Source organism: Danio rerio, chromosome 2 (genome assembly GCF_052040795.2).
Source record: "Danio rerio strain M-AB ecotype USA chromosome 2, GRCz13ab, whole genome shotgun sequence".
NCBI lineage: Eukaryota > Metazoa > Chordata > Actinopteri > Cypriniformes > Danionidae > Danio > Danio rerio.
The window spans coordinates 23,462,442-23,485,510 of NC_141022.1; the positions used below are offsets into that span (position 1 = coordinate 23,462,442).

General features: G+C 32.5%; 1 protein-coding gene and 1 long non-coding RNA gene across 7 annotated transcripts in view; one reads left to right on the forward strand and one right to left on the reverse strand.

Annotated features, from left to right (window-relative positions):
• The window catches only part of dpydb (dihydropyrimidine dehydrogenase b), a 303,079-nt gene extending 298,757 nt beyond the window's left edge, over positions 1-4,322 (reverse strand). For 3 of the 4 annotated variants that reach the window (XR_015477648.1, XM_087239143.1, XM_087239144.1), the window contains exon 1: positions 4,211-4,322. Coding sequence is in view for 2 of the 4 variants with exons in the window: in XM_087239144.1 (XP_087095270.1) it covers positions 4,211-4,249 (39 nt within the window). In the remaining 2 variants the exon portion in view is untranslated. 4 annotated transcript variants of the gene reach the window in all.
• The window catches only part of LOC141378039 (uncharacterized), a 46,597-nt gene continuing 27,843 nt past the window's right edge, over positions 4,316-23,069 (forward strand). The window contains exons 1-3 of one of the 3 annotated variants that reach the window (XR_015478416.1): positions 4,328-4,591; positions 18,269-18,361; positions 19,687-22,714. This is a non-coding gene — a long non-coding RNA (uncharacterized LOC141378039). Of the gene's footprint in view, positions 4,592-18,268; positions 18,362-19,682; positions 22,715-23,069 lie in introns of those variants that run through there. The other 2 variants (XR_015478414.1, XR_015478415.1) reach the window with 2 other exon arrangements.

Consider the following 23,069-nt stretch of genomic DNA (forward strand, 5'->3'; position numbering starts at 1 on the left):
TATTACTCAAATTAAACAACTGAATAAATATAAACGTACCTACATTTACACACACTTAAAAACTATTTACTCAATAATTTGCTGAAAATCTATGAAAATCTGTGAATTTCTGTGCGCACAGATCTGTGTCTAGTCCTAGTCATGTCCTTATTTTAGGGCTAGGCGATTGGCCTAAAATCAAAATCTCGATTAATTTAACATTTTAACTTGATTATGATTAATAAACGACTATTTTATTTATTAATTTAATTAAATTTTATTTATTTATTTATTTTTGCCCTCAGTTCACTAACAGGTTTTATACAGTAAATATGCTCACATATTACAAGTGAAAGATTTTTGAAAAAAAGGATGCATTATTTTACTTTAAAATAATTGAAGGAAACACACATTATCTATTATTGATGATTATTTATTGACTATCAACATTGAACAACTGAAATTATGTGTGCTTAAACTTACGAGTAATAAACAATAAATTCATTTAAATAAACATGTAGCTTATGCCGTCTTCATAGGTAAATAGTCTTTTTGTTGTTTAATTTGCACATATTATGGTTTGGTTTGGCTACTTTTAATTTATTCTTCCAAAATTTGCCAAATTCTAGGAGAATTCAAGCTTTACAGCTGTTTTTATTTGATGTCTTTTCCACATTGTGACCATCATAAAGCCCTAAAATACTGTATAATAAACAATGTATAATGAAAAAAAAAAAAGTCTCTGGAACATTTTGTAATTACACAAAAACTAAACATAATTCATCCCTCAATCACATCTGTCAAAAACTCAGGCTGGGTTGGTTGGAGTATTCTAAATATTACTTTAAAACATCTATTAAACAGACTTGAGTATTACTGGTTTAGACATAAATAATTATAACCTTACCATCCACACCACTGTATGTTTTGACTAAGCCGTTGCTTTTTGACAAAAAGGAGAAAATGGCATGCTGAGTGCTTCAACATGCTGTCTGTCAGAGATGATAATGTACCTAATACACAACACATGCCAGTGTGAATTTGTTCATCCCTCGTGGAAATTGAACCAAAATTATCAGTGAACTGAGTGAAGAACTTTCGAAAGAGAATAAACACTAATTCCAACCAATTTCAAACTGAAAAAAATATATACAGAATTTTCATTCAACATTGGCTGCATTCAAGTCCAATATTTTATGCCCTTCACTCACTAATTTCCTTTCATCTCGCTCCCTCGAATGTACTGTGAGTCATTGACAACAATACACAAATGTTCACTGCTTGCGGAACATCTGAATGGGTTTAAATAAAATGCCCTAAACCCTGGTAAATATAGGTGCAGGGGTGGACATATGAAGTCGACGCACTTTCTCTGTCAAAATAGAGGGATCAAGGGTATGTCCTGTAAAATGTAAAATTTCAGTAGAGATTAGGCTTGGGCGGGAATACAGTTATGTGGTATACCGTGGTATCGAAAAATAGCAATGGTATCAGTTTCAATACTGTTATAATGTCATAAAAAACAATGCACTTATATAGGAGACAAGGATTGAATATTAAATATAATTTATTTAATGACTAAAAATGCATATGCATGGTTTTCATCAGCATTGAGGAAAAAGACAGACGTGGGCAATGATAGCGAGTTAAGCACCAAATGACCTAGTCTCGAAAAAGAACACAACTTCTTAAGCATGGGACGTTAATCGTTACACCGTATACCGAAGTTTGGAGTCAAGGTTTTAAATCCACCAAAATTTTCAGTGATACCATGAAACCATGATATTCTTATCCAAGGTTCTCAATGTCAGAATCTTATACCAGCCTATGCCTGCAACTTATGCAGTTTGGCAGTATACCAGTTTTTGACCGAATGAGTAGGGAAAGGCAGTAAAAATGGACAATTTGCAAACTGTGCAACAAAAAGGGGACCACGAGAGATGTATATACCTTGAACCCAAGGTTGCATTCACAAAACCACCATCCACTTACTGCTGCGAGTTCACTTAGTGCAACAGTTACAACGCCTCCCGATGCAGGACCATCAACTTCTTGGTCGACTGCCAGTACACAGCCGATGATAATGGGGGCTTTCGGGAAAACAACAAAGTACAAAAGGGACAGTGTCCGTTGGAAAACTTGTACTGATACATTGACAAAATACTTGGCGAAGGAAATGGTTTCTTTCCACACAGTGGAAAACAAGTCCTTTAAGGATATGGCAAAATTTTATTGATTTGTTTCCGCATCTCTGCACGAAAACTGTTCTGAATTTTTATGTTAATTTAAATCTGTTTGAATGTTTAAACTTTTTTATAAACTGCTATTTGTTGCTAATGATTAAAAATTTTAATATTGTTGTGCATGTTATTTTGCTATTCTTTCAGTATTAACGTTTGGTATTCAGTTTTTGAATGGTTTAGGCACAAGCCAACAGTTTGGTGCCACTGTCTGACCCTTACATCATATTTATTTATATATTTATTTATTTTTTATTATTCGAGGTAATACCACATCACGAAAGAAAATAGAGAGGAGGTTTGACACTATAAAAATTTGGATACCACCCAAGCCTAGTGCAGATTCCCTTGAGGAAACAAGAAAAGGGAAGTTTGTGAGTGCTTATCTACAAGTGAAGTGGAACTCTCCATGTATTAATGGTTTTGATTTTGGTTCTGAGTCTGGCATTCCCAATATGAATATGCATCCGGTATTATAATCTATTTATTATTATTGGTAGTATTTTTGACTTATCTTTTAACTGAATTATGGACTTCCAGCAAGGTCGCTGGATCGAGTCTTGGTTGGGTGAGTTGGAATTTGTGTGGAGTTTGCATGTCCTCAGGTTTGCATGGGTATACTGTAAATGAATTAGACTAACTAAATTGGCCCTAGCATACGCCTGTGTGTGTGTGTGTGTGTGTGTGTGTGTGTGTGTGTGTGTGTGTGTGTGTGTGTTTGTGTGTGTGTGTGTGTGTGTTTCCCAGTGCTGGGTTCCAGCTGGAAGGGCATCCACTGCATAAAACATATGCCAGAATAGTAGGCGGTTCATTCCACTATGGTGACCTCTGAATAGAAAATAAGCCGAAGATAAATAAATGAATTATAGATACAGTTTAAGAAGTGTCCTTGTAGATACTCAATTTATACGATTAGAGAACTTGATAGGGGACATTTATATGGTTTTGTATTCTCAAATTTTCTGTATTATTAAAGTTTTCATAAAACGCTGCAAACGTACAAATAAAAGATGACATGGATTTTGAGACGTATACACAGAGGAGGTTGTCACGCATGCTTTGTTCACAAATCAAAAAGCTTGCTGTTGCCAAAGTGCACTGTGCATCAGAAGAAAATGACTAACATATGCGAGTGTACACTTGTTTATCTGGAGGAAATGATGCTTAAATTGGAACTGTACATTTTCATTAAGCTACTAATTACGGCTTGATCAGTGTTGAAGAGCTACAATACTGTGAGCTCAACCACTAAATGGGTCCCTGTCCAAGGTCCTGAAATCTCTTTAGCAGAGAAGGCCATGTACAAAAAAAAAAATCTGTTGATTTTACCTTTTATTCATCTGTGCCTTTTAAAGCTTTCAGAGGGATTTATTACTGGCCTTCAATTTCAAATATTAAAGACTGTAGAATATGTACTCAGAACTGCGAGCATGAACAATTTTAACTGCCGAAATTACAAACCGATTTTTTTTAATTCTATATTGTGATTAATACAATAATTTTAATCAAATATCATAATGCTAAAATAAGTTTACTTTTTTGGTTGAATTTTCAAGTAGGCTATTATATGTAAACTAAAGTGTGTATGTATAGTAGTCACCACCTGAAGTGGATTAAAACCTTTCAATTTTGAATAAATAAATAAATAAATGTAATCAATAGCATTAATATATATATATATATATATATATATATATATATATATATATATATATATATATATACACACACACACACACACATACATACATACACATACATATGTATATTATACACACACACACACACACACACACACACACACACACACACACACATTTTTATTATTGTACACAAGAATGTAGCTTTCAAAGTTTTGTCTTGTAGTTTCCCCACACAAATCACCTTAAGTGTGTTTAAAACATGGACACGTGCCCTTCAAAAAAGCCTAGCAATGAATGAGTGTGTAAAAACGTTTTACCGAAATCTTAGAAACACTATGTGTGCTTTACCTCAATATCCTGCAACTCTTTGCTCAGCATTGTAGCCATTACTATCCGATCCGCAGTTTATGATCCGATCGCTCCAGCGCAAGAGAGCGTTTGAGTAGATCTAAGCACGCGCTCAGAACTTCAGTGAGCGCGCCTAAAAACGCGCGCGACCAGTCCATTATGTCTCAGCACACATCTCACCTCAGCTGCAGTTTCCATCGTTTTATTGACGCAGGCATGATAAAGTGCCATTCTTAAACCGTCTGTGCTCACGTTTATTGTCCATTTTCTACCCATTAACTTTTGAAATTGACACGACTTAGCGACGTTTTACAAGTTCTGAGTGAAATGGTAGATTCCGACTGACGTCGGAAGTTCAGAGGGTCAAAGTTTACAGTGAAGGTAAGGCTTGCCTGCGTGCACACCGTGGCGGTTTTGTAATCCTCCATTTTGTCAATATTTAAACAAAAATGTTTAACATATGCAGAGTTCAGATGCAAAGTGCCGTCTGAAATTTCCATCGAAAATGAACGTTTCTTTTTTTTCTCTCAGCTTCCTTTGTTTACATTGTTTAGTTTAAAGACCTCAAAAAGGACTTATTCTTTGCCAGAAAAGTGATATTAGTGAACCCACACACAAGACAGAAGCATGATAAAACTGCTTATTTTAGAAGAAAGTTTCAGACGACATTTCGAGGTTTTTGCATGAGAACTCTTCATATGTGAAATGAATGTCTGTCTGTCTGTCTGTCTGTCTATAACAATGTATATAATTTCAAATTCAGTGCAATGTTACCTGAAAATACAGATTTAATCATATAGTTTAATTCTCAAGCCAGTTTATAGACTTATTTTTCATCATTTTATCTTTATAAGTACATTTGAATTACCCATAGCATAATTTCTGCATGATTTTACCTAAGTTCAGCTTCATGTTCAGCTTTATTTATTATGCATATTTATTTTCAGATATATAAAACTGATTTTTCAAATAGCTGCATCAGATCATATTTGAACCAAAAATAGCTTAGTTTCGGAGCATTTCAAGATTAGGAACTCTCGTTATTGAGTTTAGTTAAGAATGCTTCAGGATGGAGTGAGGGGTTAAATTTTTGGAGCTTCACTATCACACAGAGGAGGGGAGCAGCTTGTCCAGTGACGTCCTGCCCCCCCTCCTCCTTCTTTCCTCAGTGAATCAAAGGTTCAAAGTCTGACGACCCCAAGTCACCAATCCTCTGAGGTCTGCTATTCTGAAACACCACTACACTATTATTTAATCACATGTTATTTTTACAGATTCTTGCTTTCGCAGTCAGAGAACATAAAATCTTAAAAAGCAAATTCTGGTTATCAAAATGAATTAAAAAGGATTACTGTAGGTGGGATTTATCTACAATCCTCCTCAAATAATTAAACACAATTTCTCTTCTTTTATTCATTTAAAAATGCAAACATCTGCTGAAGATGTGTTTAAACCATATATAAGTTTGGTAAATCATCACACAACACAATTCTCAGTTTTTGTCTTTATTATAAAACATAAATATTCTCAACAACATAAAAAATTGAACACAGGACATCTTAAGAGGCTTGTAATTCCCTTTTCCCCTTAAGACATGAGACTTTGTTTTCTTTTCTCTTTTTTTATGTAGACACCTCTGCCACCATCACGTGTAGAAATAGGTCACTTCACCTTCCATTCACTAGTGTTTATTCCTCCTGCCTGCTTGCATCTCCCGTCTTTGCAGTCAGAGCGGGTTTCTCTCCAACCCAACACAGCAGGCCAAACGTGAGCAGGGCTTGATGTTCAAACACCTGCCGACTGCTGAGGAGCTTTATTTTTTCAAATCTGCAACTCTGGAGCTGAGCTGAGCTGAGCTGAGCTTCTCAGTTCTGTGTGTGTGAGTGCACGGTTTGCACCCCAAGCAATATTTTGCAACATCTACTTAGCCATATTATTATTATTTTTTCCCAGACAGTATAATCATTCAAAAAATGTTAGTTGTTCCTACAAAAACATTATGTTTGCACTTAATATAAGAACACAAATGCAGAGTTTAGCACTTTCTTTAAATGTTCTAATATAAACAGCAACACAGAAATAGTGATGAAAACCAAAACAACGTCCCAAATGACTGTATTTTTTTATTACAGTATATTTGCCCAATGTAATTCAAATTAAATATTTATGCTCTGTAAAAGCATATTTGAGCAAAAATCAGGCAGTTCTGTTTTTTTATATTATTATTTTTATTCAGTCCAAAAAGTTGTTGATGTGACTATAGAAATTTATAAATGGTTTCAGCTATTTAAATATTATTTCTGCACAAATCTAAAGCAGCACATCTGTTAATAATGATGGATGGATGGATGGAAAGTTCGTAGACAGACAGATAGATGTATAGATAAATAGATGGAGCGTTTCACACAATTAATTCATGTTGTCGCAACACAATTCGATTAAGTTACCTTAACACATTTAAATTGGCTGAAGACAAAACATTTAAATTGACACAAAAAACAAGAATTGTGATTCAGCTCATCTGATAAAAATAGTTTGACCAAGCAAACAATAAATATTTTTAGAATATATATATATATATATATATATATATATATATATATATATATATATATATATATATATATATATATATATTAGGGGTGTAACGATTTATCGTTGTAAGATTTATTGCGATGCAAAAATTTCACAAATGCATCGTGGCGTTATGACGATTTGATTACGATATGACGTCCGTTTTCTCTTATTAGTTGAGCTGTTTGCACGTGAGCTACGTTCCACCTGCTGTCGCACGTGCTGTGGCAACATTTCGGTTGTACAGTCATTGCTTTAGACTCGTCCGCTTTTTGACATGCATACTGGGTCAAACATCCTAAGTTTTAAAGTCTTCACAGTGATTTACTTACTTTGCACAGCGACACCTCCTAATGGTGTTGAAAGAGTCACATACTGTATTTATAAGGTACAATTCACCCTAAAATATCATTGTCTTCATATAATGATGTGTTCGCGTCTGCAAAATCACACATGAAGTGAGCTGATTGTGAGCTGTTACTACAGAGGGCGGACTATGATAGACGCGTGCGTATGGCAAGCCGTTTTAGCATTTAAACCTTTGTTCTGACTATCCATAAATATATTTAGAGATATCTCTAATTATATTTTGACTAATCATAATTATAATTCGACTAGTCAGAATGACAATTAGAGATATCTGCAATTACAATTGTACTATAGTACGAAATCAGATTGGACTAGTCATATTCCTCCATTGACTGCCATTGAAAAATATTTGCAGATATCTCTAAATGAGTTTTAACTAGTCACAATTGTAATAAGAGATATCTCTAAATGAATTTCGACTAGTAACAATTGCAATTAGAGATAGCTCTAACTGAGTTCTTACTAGTCATAATACATTTAGAGATATCTTTAATTCGTCATATTTAGAGATATCTATAAATATATTTGAAGATATCTCTAATTAATTTACTACTAGTCGAATTACAGTTGTAGATATCTTGAATTGGATTTTTGACTAGTCAAAATTCATTTAGAGATATCTCTAATTATAATCTAATTGTCATTCTGGCTAGAATAATTATAATTATGACTAGTAAAGATATAATTAGAGATATCTCTAAATATATTTATGGAGAACAAAGGTTTAAATGCTAAAATGGCTTGCCATACGCGCGCGTCTGCTTCAGTGAACAGAACCTGCAGGTTGTGACTAACAGGTAATAGTAAACAACATCCAGTTTGTGGAACAGAGTGATCGTTCAGGAGCCGCATGGGAAGTGTGAACAGCACTTAGCAGTGGAAATGAAACCGAAAACGTGCACATTATTTAAACAATCATATCGCATTTTAGAGTTATGATTACGACGAGCACTAACCCTTTTCAATACAGAGGTACACAAAAATGCACGTCAACATGATACACTTGATAGCGCCGACATCAGTGACGCCGAAGAAATAGTAAACCTGCCGAAACTGCTGAAAAGAGCCTCGACTGTTCTGTGTAATGAAAAGACGGCCACCATGTCACTCATCATGCCCAACATGAAGACAGCTATCCATAAAAACCTCTCAGACAGATACACCAAAGTTCAGGATTATCTTATAGAACTGCTGATTACCTGGAAATGTAGATTTTTTTTTTTTGCACACACAAAAAACGCAAGTGACCAAGCAAAGCCTTAAACTCTTACTGTTAAATTTAATTGAATAGAAAGTTTTTTTTTTTGCACCTTTACTTAAATTGTTCCTTAATTTTGTCTCTGTCATTTCAATAATAATTTATAAGAAGTTTTTAAATTGTTTTATTTTCCAGAGACAGGCCTGTTTAATTTATTTTCTAAAAGAAGGTTCAGTTTAACAAGTTGAAACAAAAGAAATACATAAAAAAATAGTTTACTTGGTAATAAATTTTTTAAAATAAAATTTGCATTTCCGTTTAATTTGTAATTTTTATTCCAAATATCGTGATACATATCGAACCGTGAACATTATATCGTGTACACATTGTATCGTGAGCTGAGTGTATCGTTACACCACTAATATATATATATATATATATATATATATATATATATATATATATATATATATATATATATATATATATACTATTCTATTTGATTTAACCAAAGTCACACAAGTGGCAATTTCACATTTGTCACATCAGTAACGAAGAGATGTCACATCTGCAACGACAGTTTTTCCTCATAAATGTGAAAATTTAAAATAAAATAAACCTATCCCTTTCGTTCTATAGAGAGCCAACTCATTTCCGTTTGATGAGCATTGTTTATTTTGGGTTATGCAGTTTAATTCACAGAATTTCTACAAAGTATGTTGTATACTGTAAACCCGCAGACTTTTTTGGTCACATCCATAACGCATGTTTTCTTTTCTCATTTAAAGTTCAAAATATGTTTACAGAAAATATAAACAAAAGTTTCAAAATAATTCATCATAATTGTTAAACAAAATGTTAGTCATTATGAAAAATGATTATATTTTCTACTTATTATCAGAACACAAAAGAGTTTAATACATATCTTTGATGTAACTCTTCTAATGCAAACAACAACACACAACTAATCATAAAAACTCAAAGTATGCCCCAGACTGACTGTTTTTTTTTATTTGCTTGCTCTTCGATTCATATATTCGCCCTATATTTTTTCAAATCTAATATTTATGTTCGGGACAGCAGCCTCCTCATGCTGAGAGCTGATAAGCCCGAGGCAAGTTACTGATCAGAGGGCTTGTGGATCCTCTAGAATCAGCAGGGGTCAGAATATCATTATAATCAAGCAGCTGTAGAAATACAGAGCCAGAATCCAGCACAGCATTGTCATCACGCACACAGACGCTGGCAACAGATGACACACTTGGCTCCGGTGAATTTTCCCTCTCCTCCGTGTTGGCCAATTCGGTGAATCAGCATTTGATTGATTGTCGTCACCCAGCGTTTGTGTGCTGAAAGAGAAATGATCTCAGTCCTTGGGCAGTAACAAACCTGACATCAGATAAGTGGCCTTTCGTTTTCAAAGCCAAGGAAGGCGGCTTGATTAGTCGTTTGTGAGCTGGAGCTGTTATCAGAGCACTTGTAGATTTCACTGGCTTGATGCTAAACAACATTTTGAAGAGCTTATGTTTACTTTTAGTAAACATATATTCAAAATATTAAACAAAAATCACTTATGATTTTGGATAAATAACAGATAAATGAATTATAATTAGTGGATTTGTAGTTTCTTGAATTAATGTGTGTGTCTGTGCGAGCACATGTATGTGAGACACTGAGAGTTATGATGCTGAAAATACAGCTTTGCCATTACAGTAAATAAACTGTTAAACACAATAATCTTAATAAGAAAAACAATATTTTACAGTATTTAATCAAATAAATGCTCCCCTGTTTATTTTTCCCCCAATTTCTGTTTAACAGTGAGAAAAGCGTGTTTTCAACACATTACTAAACATAATGATTTTAATAACTCATTTCTAATAACTGATTTATTTTATTTGGCATGATGAAAGTAAATAATATTTGACTAGATATTTTCAAGACACTTCTTTACAGCTTATAGTGACATTTAAAGGCTTAACTGGGTTAATTAGGTTAACTAGGCAGGTTAACGTCATTAGGCAAGTTATTGCACAACGATGGTTTGTTCTGTAGATTAGCGAATAAAAAATTAGCTTAAAGGGGCTAATAATTTTGACCTTAAAACCGTTGAAAAAATTAAGAACTGCTTTTATTCTAGTTGAAATAAAACAAATAAGACTACTGTGAAAATTTCTTTGTTCTGTTAAACATCGTTTGGGAAATATTTACAAAAGAAAAAAATTCAAAGGGGGGCTAATAATTCTGACTTTAACTGTATATTAATATATATATATATATATATATATATATATATATATATATATATATATATATATATATATATATATATATGTATATATGTATATATATATATATATATATGTATATATATATATATATATGTATATATATATATATGTATATATATATATATATATATATATATGTATATATATATATATATATATATATATATATATATGTGTGTGTATATATATATATATGTATATATATATATATATATATATATATATATATATATGTATATATATATATATATGTATATATATATATATATATATATATATATATATATATATATATATATATATATATATATATATATATATATATATATACAGCTGAAGGCAGATTAATTAGCCCCCTTTATTTATTTATTTATTTATTTTTAATATATCCCAAATTATGTTTAACAGAGCAAGGGCATTTTCACAGTTTGTCTGATAATATTGTTTCTTCTGGAGAAAGTCTTATTTGTTTTATTTTAGCTAGAATAAAATGAGTTTTAAATTATTAAAAAGCCATTTTAAGGTCAAAATTATTAGCCCCTTTAAGCTATTTTTTTCCTTATTACCCTAACCTGCCTAGTTAATCTAATTAACCTAGTTAAGCCTTTAAATGTCACTTTCAGCTGTATAAAAGTTAAATATCTTATAAATATTATTTATAAGATATCATGGCAAAGATAATCATGTCATCATGGCAAAGATAAAATAAATTAGTTATTAGAAATAAAAAAAATAATACAAAAAATAATAATAAAAAAAACGAAAAAATAAAGAAAAAATAAGAAAAAATAAACGGGTGCTAATAATTCAAGGGGCTAATAATTCTGACTTCAAATGTATATATTAGGCCTGCACGATATTGGAACATTGCGAATTGGAACATTGCGGAACATCTGAAATTGCAATATTTTTTGCTTTTTTATATATTGTGCTATATATGAAATATTGCGATATCTCTTCACCATAATTTAATTAACTCTTTCTGCAAAGACTTGATTGATTGGTATGATTTTATAGAGGAGTAACCTGTAAATATATTTTTATGTAATTTATTATAAACAAATAAACAAAATAGTGATAAATAAACATAATGGAGCAAATATTAAAATGAAATAAACAATAATTGTTTTAATAAAAGTTTTCTGAGGAGAGACTAACAGTGTTAGATTACAGAAATGGAATAATCAAATGCAAATTAACAATGCAGAGTCTTGATCACATTGTTCAATAAAATGAATTTTCATTAAACTTCATTACTTTATTTATATTTTAATTTTTCCTTTATTTTAGCAGGAATTTCCCATTGAGATATACAGCTCTTCTACCAAGGCGTCCTGGTCAAAATGGCAGCACAAAAAGTTTCAGATACAAAATTAGACACACATAAAATTTAACAAATGACAATTTGCACAAAACATTCACACGATTCTTCCAGGTAAGACTTTAAATGATTATTAAATATATTTAGAGATGGAATTGTTTCTAACATGAAACAATCTGCATTTATGTACTATTAAAATGCATTGAACTTACAATGCTTACATAGTCACAGGCTTTAAAAAACACATGTTTAAGATTACCTTCCACTCTATTATGCTTGAATTCTCCAAAAATCTCATGCGTTTTGACACCTGTGGTTTCTGGTCATGTAGAACCCAATTCAAAATTGCATATCTTGCGATGTGACTATTACAAACATGAATATCGATGCTCAAACGACATATTGTGCAGCCCTAAGAGAGATATAAAGTGCTCATCATAATTGAGTAAACCCCATTTTGAAAATGAATATTTTTTCCATTTCTCAAAGAATATAGGCAATGTATTTTGGTGCATTTAAACAAAACAGATTTATTAAACAGATGCATTTATTAAAATAATATTTTATTCACAAAACATAATTATAAATTGAAGGGTAATACAATTAAATTCAAGCAAACTATTGCAAAAATAAATTACAACCTACAAAGTTTCAACTACATTTTTACATTATTTTGCTTCTCTTGATTTTTTTTTCTTTTAAATTTGTATTTATTATTTTTCTGTAACATATTAATTTTGGTGTATTTTGGACCATTATCGTAAGTTGTTTTGTTAGATAAGCTTCAGATTTGGGTTCAGTACTGACTAACCTCATGTATATGTATAGCTTCCTATTAAAAATATGAATTTAAAATGTAGATTTGTGAGGGCTGTACTTATATATGCTGAGCACTGTATACTGAAGAATGTCCTGGAAATGTTTTTTCCCAAGATGGATGTCAATGATTACTGGTTTCCAGCAGTCTTCAAAATATCTTCTTTTGTTTTCAACAGAACCAAAAAATCAAAACACTTTTTAAAACTGACCTGGAAAATTTTAAAAGTAAATGAGTAAATGATGAATTTAAATTTTTGTGTGAACTACCCCTTTGAAACATCATTTTATTATTTAAAACCTACTGTATCTCTTTAAACCCCCTTCTTACATCAGTAAATATAAAATACAAAGATTGCAAAAGAGAAAAAATGATTTGCCCAAATAATCATTAAAACACATTTTAAACACAAAGCTCTGTTTCTCATAATGTCTATTTATCATCTGGCAAGACTTCCAGTGGATTTTGGAAGTGTTACGTGACAAAAATACCAGCCAAGCAGACTCATGATTTCACAGACAATCTCAAAATGGCCAAATAGCAACTGTCAACAGCAACAATAAACTGCCTATCAATAGTACGCTCTATCAATTATAACATTTAAGCCATTTTTACCTTTTTGAGGCTTAAAAAACACCTCTGATTTGCCCCTTTCAACACGAGCACATTGCTTCATCATCAGAGTGTAGCTATCCTTGGTGACTGAGCTGTCTGTGTTTGTGTGTGTCAGTGTGTGTGTGTGATTGTTTGGAGCGTGGTTCAACACATCTCTGGTTTTAACTAACCTGCACACTTTCATGCATGCTTTGATCCTGTAGGCAACGGTTCAAAAGGGAACGACTAACAGCGTTGTGTGGCAGTCAGTGAGAGAAACACACCAAACGGTTTCCTGCGTTTAACAGGCTACCTCCTGTGACTGTGTCAGCGACAAGGAAGAGGGAAAAAAAGAAAGACTTTCGTTCACTTTCCTTTTTTTCCTTTTCGTTCTTTTCTTGTTGGGCTCTGCAGAAAACCTCTGTAAATAATGTTTGTCACGCAAAACATTTGATGTTACTGAAAGGAGTAACACAAGGAAATGTCCTATTTGCATCCTGCATGGATAATTATAGCAGTTGTTATCAGTTTCCTACGTGGACTTTTGTTGTCGAGAGTTTTTTTTTTATTCTTTCTGCACACTCAACAGTTCATGAATTCTTTATAGAGAAATTACTGCTAGTCATTTTTATGTCCTCCATGGATTAGGCTAAAGATTTAACTTCTCAGCCAACCACAGCAAGCTTTAGCATTCTTTCTTTTTCCTCTTTTTTATTGACTCTTTTGTCACACAAAACATTTGATGATTCTTAAAGGTGTGACATGAGGGAATGTCCTATTTTCAGCATGCTTGAAAAATGGCAGCTGCTTCAAAAGATTTTATCTTGAAATTTTGATTTTAAGGTATATATTTCATTCTTTCAGCTCAATAAACTCTTAATTTACTTCTTATTAATAGTATAACATAGAATTAGGGATGTAGAATAAGATCAGGGCTGCACAATAATGGAAAAATCAGACATCACGATATTTTGTTTTACCATATATATATATATTTTTTTTACATATATTTTGCAATAAGAATAAAATTTCACCAGATGATTTGGTCAACTCTAAATGGAAAGATTTTATTAATTTACATTGACTGGCATGATTAAGTATTTTGTTCTTTGTGATGCATCTGCATAAATAATAAGTAAAAATAAATAAATAAATAAATAAATAAACAGTACTTTATGGTAGGATTGCATGATTTACCGATACTATGGAGGTATTGGGATATTATATGGCTCCAAAATACTGGTGGTGCCACTGTAGATTGTAAACGGTAGTATCGTCATTAATGGTTTATCTACAATAGATAATGTTGCATGTGGAAAAGTCACTAAAATGCTCACACGATTGTGCAACAACAGACCATTTTATTTTAAAATTTTGTGGAGTCCTGTAAGGTTGCAAAACTGTAGAATTTGTGCCTTTTATGGTAGCCTAATTGACGTTTTCTAGCGCTTCAGTTCGAACACACAACTGAATCGGTTCATTTCTGTTCCTGTCTCCAATCTCTTTAAAAGAACGACTCACAAAGTGAAATTTTAAACTACTTTGGATTTTTTTAGCTGATAATATTGAAAAGAAAAATGGATGAAAAACCTCAAATAGCAACAGGAAACATTGAAACTATTTTCGATCACTTCATATGGTGTAATTATGTAATTCTTTTGTAACAAATTTCATTCTATAAAATGTGTATCTTTATTTTAATGTATTTTTTGTTGGTCAGTTATCTACAAAATAAACAAAAAGAATGAATACATTTTAGGTGAAGTGAGGTGCAAATAATATTTTTTGACCTTTAGAGAATTATGAATTAAATTAAAGTAGGCCTATTATAACATAAAATATGGTGGTATTTCTTTATAGTACAATAAAACATAAAATATAGCATTTTCTTTTATAATTTGAGTTACAGTATTGCAATACTACTTGGTATCATGATACTTCATCTGGTATAGTATCGTAAGATTAATTAATGGTATCACTACAACACTACTTTATGATTTTCCGGGAAGTCTAACAGTATTCAAATACAGAAATTGAATCTTCAGATGTAAAACAACATGATCATCATAGTATAAATTAGGGCTGGGTGATCAAATCGAACACCATTGTCAATATCGATTAAAAAAAAATCCGTATGAAGTTTTGGTTTGAAGCTATAATTTTATTAAATGTGGCTGCTTAACGCATGCCTTGGAAGGAATGTAAATAAACTTAGGGTGTAAGTTTGTCATTTCCAATAGAGGCGCACAACGTGCACATAGGAGCGACGCGCACATGTTGTGCAAGCTGCTCACATGTGACACATGTGCATTTTCCAGGCGCACCTAGCTGAAAACATCCTAACTTTTCTGAATGCTTGAGCACACTCATGTAAGTAGATCTAACCAATGTGCTTCACGCTTTGTATGGAATATACACATTTCAGTTATAACGGCAGGCTAATTACCTCAGACAAACACAGCGCATCCAAGCACTGCAGTGCATTTTATTTTCTCCATAAATTTGTATCGGAGCTCCAGCAATGGTTTGCCTGTTTGTCAGCCTCTGAAAAAGTGGTTGATTGTCGCCTGGTTACAGAAAGTCGGCAGGGAAGCACGAGTGCAAAGTGCATTGAAAATGGTGAAGGACTTGCACTTGTCACTTAAGGTCAGAATAACAACACGCGCGAAAATGAGTGCCATGGCTAGCAGCAGAGGAGATTGTAAATAAAAAAGGATGTTGCCAGAGTGGCTTTTTGGTTTCTTTTCTTGTGCATCCCAGCCACTAGCTCCCCATCTGAAAGATTTTTTTTAGCGTAGAGGATAATATAGTCATCTAACCATAGATATGTACACTAGATGTCACCTGGCCTATTGTTGTCTATTGGAAGGAATGCGTCAATAGCGCTGCCATCTTGCTACAGGGTAGCGCTCCTTTGAAATGAATGCGGGACCAAGGTACAGTGGAGGACTGTGGCCATCCAAAGCCAGAGAAATACACATATACATATTTATCTATGATCGGGAGTTTTTTCTGGATGTTACTATGTAATTTTTTTTCCAATTACGAAAATTATAATTTTACATCACTTTTCTACACTGATGGATCAGTGACCGCACGGGCATTCCTGACAAAAAGCTTGTGTTTGTGTGTACAGAAATGTACTATTCACCCTCCCTGTTAAATTTAATCTAATCCGTGTCCTGAAACACACCTCCTCTCCTGCTTTCACTTCTCATACTGACGGAGGGAGCAATTCGTTTGTGAATGAATCCCCTGAACGACTCTTTCACTAACGTTAGCCGACAATAATACAAGTTTCTGGCAGCGCAGCATCTCGTTGTCATATTTCTTTTGCATTGTTTGCTGATTTTATTCAACAAAACTAGCATAAACCGAGTGTTTGGTGCAAGTTGGAGCTGCTTTGCCGTATACTGAATGCAGTAAGTGACTATTATCATCAATACCGTTACCTGATTAGCACAAAAGTTCAGAACATACAAAAACAGAAAAAAACTTAATATTACCTATAAAATGTTCTGCCTTTGTGCTTTGTTTTCTTTGTTTGCTCGTTACTACACATGTAGACATCGCTAAAGTCCCGCATCTTCACGTAATAACACCGTCTTGACTAGTACGGTTGAATGACACTTGTCCTGGGAGCACTGTACCAATGTGGCGGCGCTATTGACGCATGCTCAGGGTCCCTATGCGATATCTAGTGTATATATCTATGGTCATCTAACTTCACAGTTTGTAATGTTGCATTGTGTACTTGAATAATGGTAGCTGGTTCCTTTACTTGAAAGTTCAGATTTGATTGTTATCATTTGTTTTGTTTACAGAGAACCAGGTTTACTGTATCATTATTCACACTTACAGATGATGATCTACATTTACTATTGCACACATTTTGTAACATTTTATTTATCAAGTTTAAGAGTCTCTTTTTAATACTTATGTTTATTTCATTATCAAATAATTTGTTTAAATTATTTTGGTTTTGAATTTTAAAACTATTTGCCTTAGTAATGTTGGTAAATTACAATTAAGTGGTTTAAGAAATCATAATAATACAAAATGTATTGTTAAAAATATTTAATAATTGCAATACTGAATTATATGAAACATGATATCATGATTTTTTTTGCAATATTGCCCAGCCTTAGTATAAAAAAATTTAATTAATAATAATATCCTTATATTTTACTCTTTAAATAATAATCTAACCCTGCAAAATGACTATTGCAGATACACACATTGCGATATCAATGCTCAAATGATATATTGTTCAGCCCTAATATGTACTTATATACATAAATAAACAGCCAATATTTTAATAATAGCCATAAATAAGCCACTAGGTAATTGTAAGAACTGGTACTTCAGCTAAAGTATCACCATTTTTTTTTTCGTTCTGCACACTTCTGCATTCTTTACAGAGAAAATAGAATTTTCATTTTTTATATTTTTAATATTCAGTTTCCTTGTTTTACATTTATGCCTTTATGGATTAGGACAAAGCATTAACAAATGTCAAGCTTCATTTTTTTTTTTTCTTCTCTGCCAACCACGGCAGGTCTTAGCATTCTGGATTGAAAATGCCTGCCGTCTGGCAACACTGCCTGTGTAGAACTTGGCAGACATCCAGAACAAAAAGAATATTGGAAACCATAACTATTTCTGATATGATGAAACAACAGAGAAATATACTGCAATATTGTTCCAGGAGGAACCACGCAGCTTCCCAGTCATTCCAATTAATTGATACAGTAATTCATATAAATGACAGGTCTGTGAAAATTCAGATCGAATGAAATGCCGGGCTTGGAAATGCACGACATTTTATATTAGCTTCCTATTCTCTGTTGTTGGTGGAGCATTAAACATTTACACTCTTTCATTTTGCCTTCAGTGTTCCACAGAGGTCTGAATCCAGCGGCAAGTCTTTGCTGGAGATACGAGAAAGGACATGATTTGAAAACACAGAGGCCTGAGAGGACAGAAGGTTGGTCATACTTCACCACTGTGCATAAACAGCTCAACAAACATGATATATAGGGTGACATATTGGAAACTTCGAGAAAAAAAAATTAGGAAATCTTTTGTTTTTTTTCCTTGTTTTTTAACAAAAATACGGTACAATTGTTTTCCACTCATCAATGCTACATTCATATGATCAAAATACAGTAAAACACAAATTTTTAGATAAATTTTAAAAAACTACAGTGGAAATCAGAATTATTAAACCCCTTTTGAATGTTTTTTTTTCTTTTTTTATATATTTCCCAAATGATGTTTAACAAAGCAAGGAGATTTTCACAGTATATCTAATACAATTTTTTTTTTCTCCTGGAAAGTCTTTTTTGTTTTATTTCGGCTAGAATAAAATCAGTTTTTGTTTTTATTTTTTTAACATTAAGGTCAAAATTATTAGCCCCTTTAAGCTATAATTTTTAACAAACCATCATTATACAATAACTTGCCTAATTCCCCTAACCTGCCTAGTTAACCTAATTAAAATAATTAAGGCTTTAAATGTCACTAAGCTGTCTTGAAAAATACCTAGTTAAATATTATTTACTGTCATCATGGCAAAGATAAAATAAATCTGTTTTTAGAAATGAATAGAATAGAAATTATTAAAACTAAAATTTTTAGAAATGGGTTGAAAAACTCAAATCTTCATTAAGCAGAAATTGGGGGAAAAATAAACAGGAGGGCTAATAATTCAGGGGGTTTAAAAATTCTGATTTCAACTGTATATATTTTGAAATACAATTTATTTCTATGATGACAAAGTAGAATTAATATTACTACAGACTTTAGTGTCAAAGGATACATCAGAAATGGATCTAATATGTAGATTTGGCACAAGAAATAGGTGTGGTGTATTTATATATAAATCTTATTATCATACCCTCAAAAATAAATAAATTTGAATGCAAACTGTTTTGAATATTCTTGTAAATACATACAAAAAATAGATAAAACATAGATGTGTGAAATTGCCACTGCAAAGCAGCCCCTGCTGAAAGCAAATAACAATCTTTTTCTTAACTTGAGAGCCTGCTTTCAAACGCTCTATTTTTAACCCGTCATATCTCTTTAAACATCAGAGGTTAGAAGCTACTATTTGTTGTCATCTCTGCTTTCCTCCATCTGACACTGATGAGAGATTGCAGAGAAAAGTGGGTTGAGTGATAACAGAGCAGGTTCAGGCTCACTAAGCGTCAGATCAGGGCCCTCGTCTGTTTGTCATCGGATGCCGTCCAGACTTTTTGGCTGAGCTCTGAAATGCGTCTCACCAGCACCTTATTTCTTCCAAGCAAGCAAGCAAGCAAGCCTAAACTTCAGGCCTGGGCTCAGTTCTGTCAGAAAGCATTGGGATTAAAGAAGCCACAGCCAGCAGGACTAGCAGAGGATTAGAGGCGACTTGAAGGGATGGTTTGCAAAGCGCAGACGAGAGGCGGTCAACTACACCTCTGATTCTGCTTTGGGCTGTTTTGACTGCCAGTCAAGGATTTGGGGGCACTGAGAAAAAGCGAGGTGTTGGACAGCTTTGCCGGCAGCTCTACCTGGATTGGATGGGATCGAGTCGTGGCTGACCTTTGGGTTACTTTAACAAGAAAAGCGTCAGGCCTTGCAGTCCTCTTCACTTCATCCCTGAACTCAGCGGAGGTCTCGCAGGTTTCCATCAGCAAGTGCTGGAGGAACAGCTTAAGTGTATGTGACAAGGAGCAGCATGATACACTCCACTGTAAAGTCTATCAGGTATGGGAAATATCTGCAGCAATGGAAATATTCATTAAATGCTGGGTTCGTATAACACATGGTGTTAAGTATTGGTTAAACGCTTGTGCTAGGAATTGAAAGGTTGTGTGCTCAAATCTTGTGTTAGCAAAGATATAAATGAATGAATGAGTGGATAAATAAATTAATACATGAATGAAAAATTATCAAAAATAGGCAAGCAAATCTATTATTGTTTATAAAGAAGTTTCAATTTTGTAAGCAATCAGACCTAAAATGCCTACTTGACATAGATAAGTTACAATTTTGTAAATGAAAAAAATAAAATAAAAATAAAGAAATGTGATTTATTTAGATTTTATTTTGCATTTTAATAATTTTATTACTAATTCCTAGGTTTCCAAAAAAATCCAGGGGATTGCAAACTCCATTATATGAATCTAGTTTGGTGTAATTACATAAAACTAGGCAACAAAGATGGAAAGTACTTAAATAATGTTACTAATACAGTGCTCTTTTTTTTATATATATATTATTTTTCTTACACTTTAAACCCCAAAAAGTGGACTAAAACCATTTGAGGAAACTGATTGCAACAAACTATTTAAGTTCAAAAACTAATCCTAATAAGTACTGTGTTTGATTAAATAAAACAATTTAAGTACAGTAAAACCCGATAAAAATGAAGAGAACTTAAATCAACTGTACTGTAAAACCAGTTAAGGCAGATGAGTTAAGGCATCTCAAACCGTTTGAGGAAACTGATTGCTACAAACCATCTGAGTTAAAAAAAACTGTACTGTGAACTTACTCCATTTAATTTGGAATAATGAGGTATTTATTTAACTCGTTTCCTTCAAAACTCTTCCTTCAGAACTTAGTTCAAAACTCTTTTCAAATGAGTCGAATTAACTTCCAGTAAATTTCAAGTTAACTACACTCATTTCATTACAAGGGGAATAATACATTTTGTTAACAGTGACACTGTCATTTTTAAAACGTTTTATGATGCCAAAAATAAAACAGTCAATAAAAATGTTGATATATTTTGCGATTGAACTATTCAGGCTAAATGCATCCACTTTTTGTATGTTTTTATATTGCAATAGTATTTTTTCATCCATTGCAAACTTAAGAGCTTTTGTAGGGTTAGTTTACCTCAAAATTAGCATTTACTCACTTTTTACTTAACCTCAATTGGTTATAAATTTTTCTTTCTTCTGTCAAACACAAAAGACGATATTTTGAATGAAGCTGTAAACATTTAACCATTGACATCTATAGAAAAAGAAAACATACTGAGGGAGTCAAAGGTTACAGGTTTCCAGCTTTTTTCAAAATATCCTCTTTTGTGTTCAACAGAAGAAAAAAAAACTTAAACAGGGTTAGAAAAAGTAAGGGTGAGAAAATGATGATATAATTTAACATTTTTAGGGTGATTTATCCCTTTAAAACATATACAAGACCAACGAAAAACAAATTGCTTTAAGGAGATACAGTTCTGACACCAGTTCTGAGACTATTCTGATTAAAAAAACAAGTATCCATACAGTAAGCATTCTGTCCTGTTTAAGATTTGTGTATACTATTGGTCTGCACAGATTTCACATTTCATCCCAACCACATCAGAGGATATTTAGAAGCAGACTGGGATCCTTCTATTTAGCAATCCTAGTTTGTTTGTTAGGTGCACATTAAGGTTAAATTGAACCGCACAGTCCGCACTAACAGAGCAACCACACATCAGTTCACTTTAATGAAACAAAACCTGCTTAGTGTGAACACACTCTTTGAAACCACTGATTCATTAGTGAGTTGTGTGAATGATTCAGAATGAAACACAAAATGAACATTCTGCTAATCTATCGGACCAATGTAATAAAACACTATGTGCCCTTTACTTACTATAATCTATACAATTAACTATGCATAATTACATACCAAGCCTAACCTGCACTCTAACCTAACCAAATAGTAAGTACAGTAAATGTAATGTATTTTTATTACTGAAGAGTTAAATAAAAGATTACATTGTAACAGGGACACTTTAAATAAAGGGTGACAAAAAGATCACATGTAAAATAATTATTTTGTGAATCACTAGTTCTTATTTTCAGTGTTGGGTGAGAAACAATATTGATAAAAATATGAAATCTGGTTAACAGTAATTTTTCTTAATATATATGGTAAATGACTGTAAACTGACTTCCCCTGAAACTCCCTGCATGACACTTTAATTATTCATTTTTGTCAACAATTGTTATGGTTCTTTTTCATTTTTGTTTTTTTGTCCATTATTTATGTACATCAGAGTGTTATGTTGCATCTCAAATACTGATTATTATTTTTTCTTCTATTCCTTTAATTGTATGTTATCATGATGTTGTCTAGTAGTTGTGTGAATGACACTTAACACCTTCTATTTATTAGCATGTTTTGCTGCTTCTGGGTTGAGCAGTAGTTCATTATCTGACTTTCTCATCACCATATGTTTATAGTTGTGTTAACATGTATGTCTCTGTAACTAAAGATATGATGTGTTGATTTTAATACTTCAAAACACTGCTGTATTAACACTATAAGTAAAAGAAATACAGTAGTTTACCATACAAAATTGAAATTACTTTTATGGTTTGGACCTTTTTCACCATAAAAAACACAGCTTTTTACATTCAAGATAGTTTTTTATGTTATAGATTAATCATGATTCAGATTTTTTTTTTTTAAGTTATAAGAGATTTGAGTAGATGTAGGTCAGTTTAATGGAATGTTCAAATCATGAAATGACTTGTGAAGTTATTATCATTTAACTTAAAATTCTAAGGCAACAACTATTTGAACACTGGTGCATTAACACTATAAATAAATTAAATACGGTAGTCTACCATACAAATTTAAAATTACTTTTACGATTTGTACCTTTTTTACTGTGAAAAGCTGCATGCCATTTTTTACTATAATTT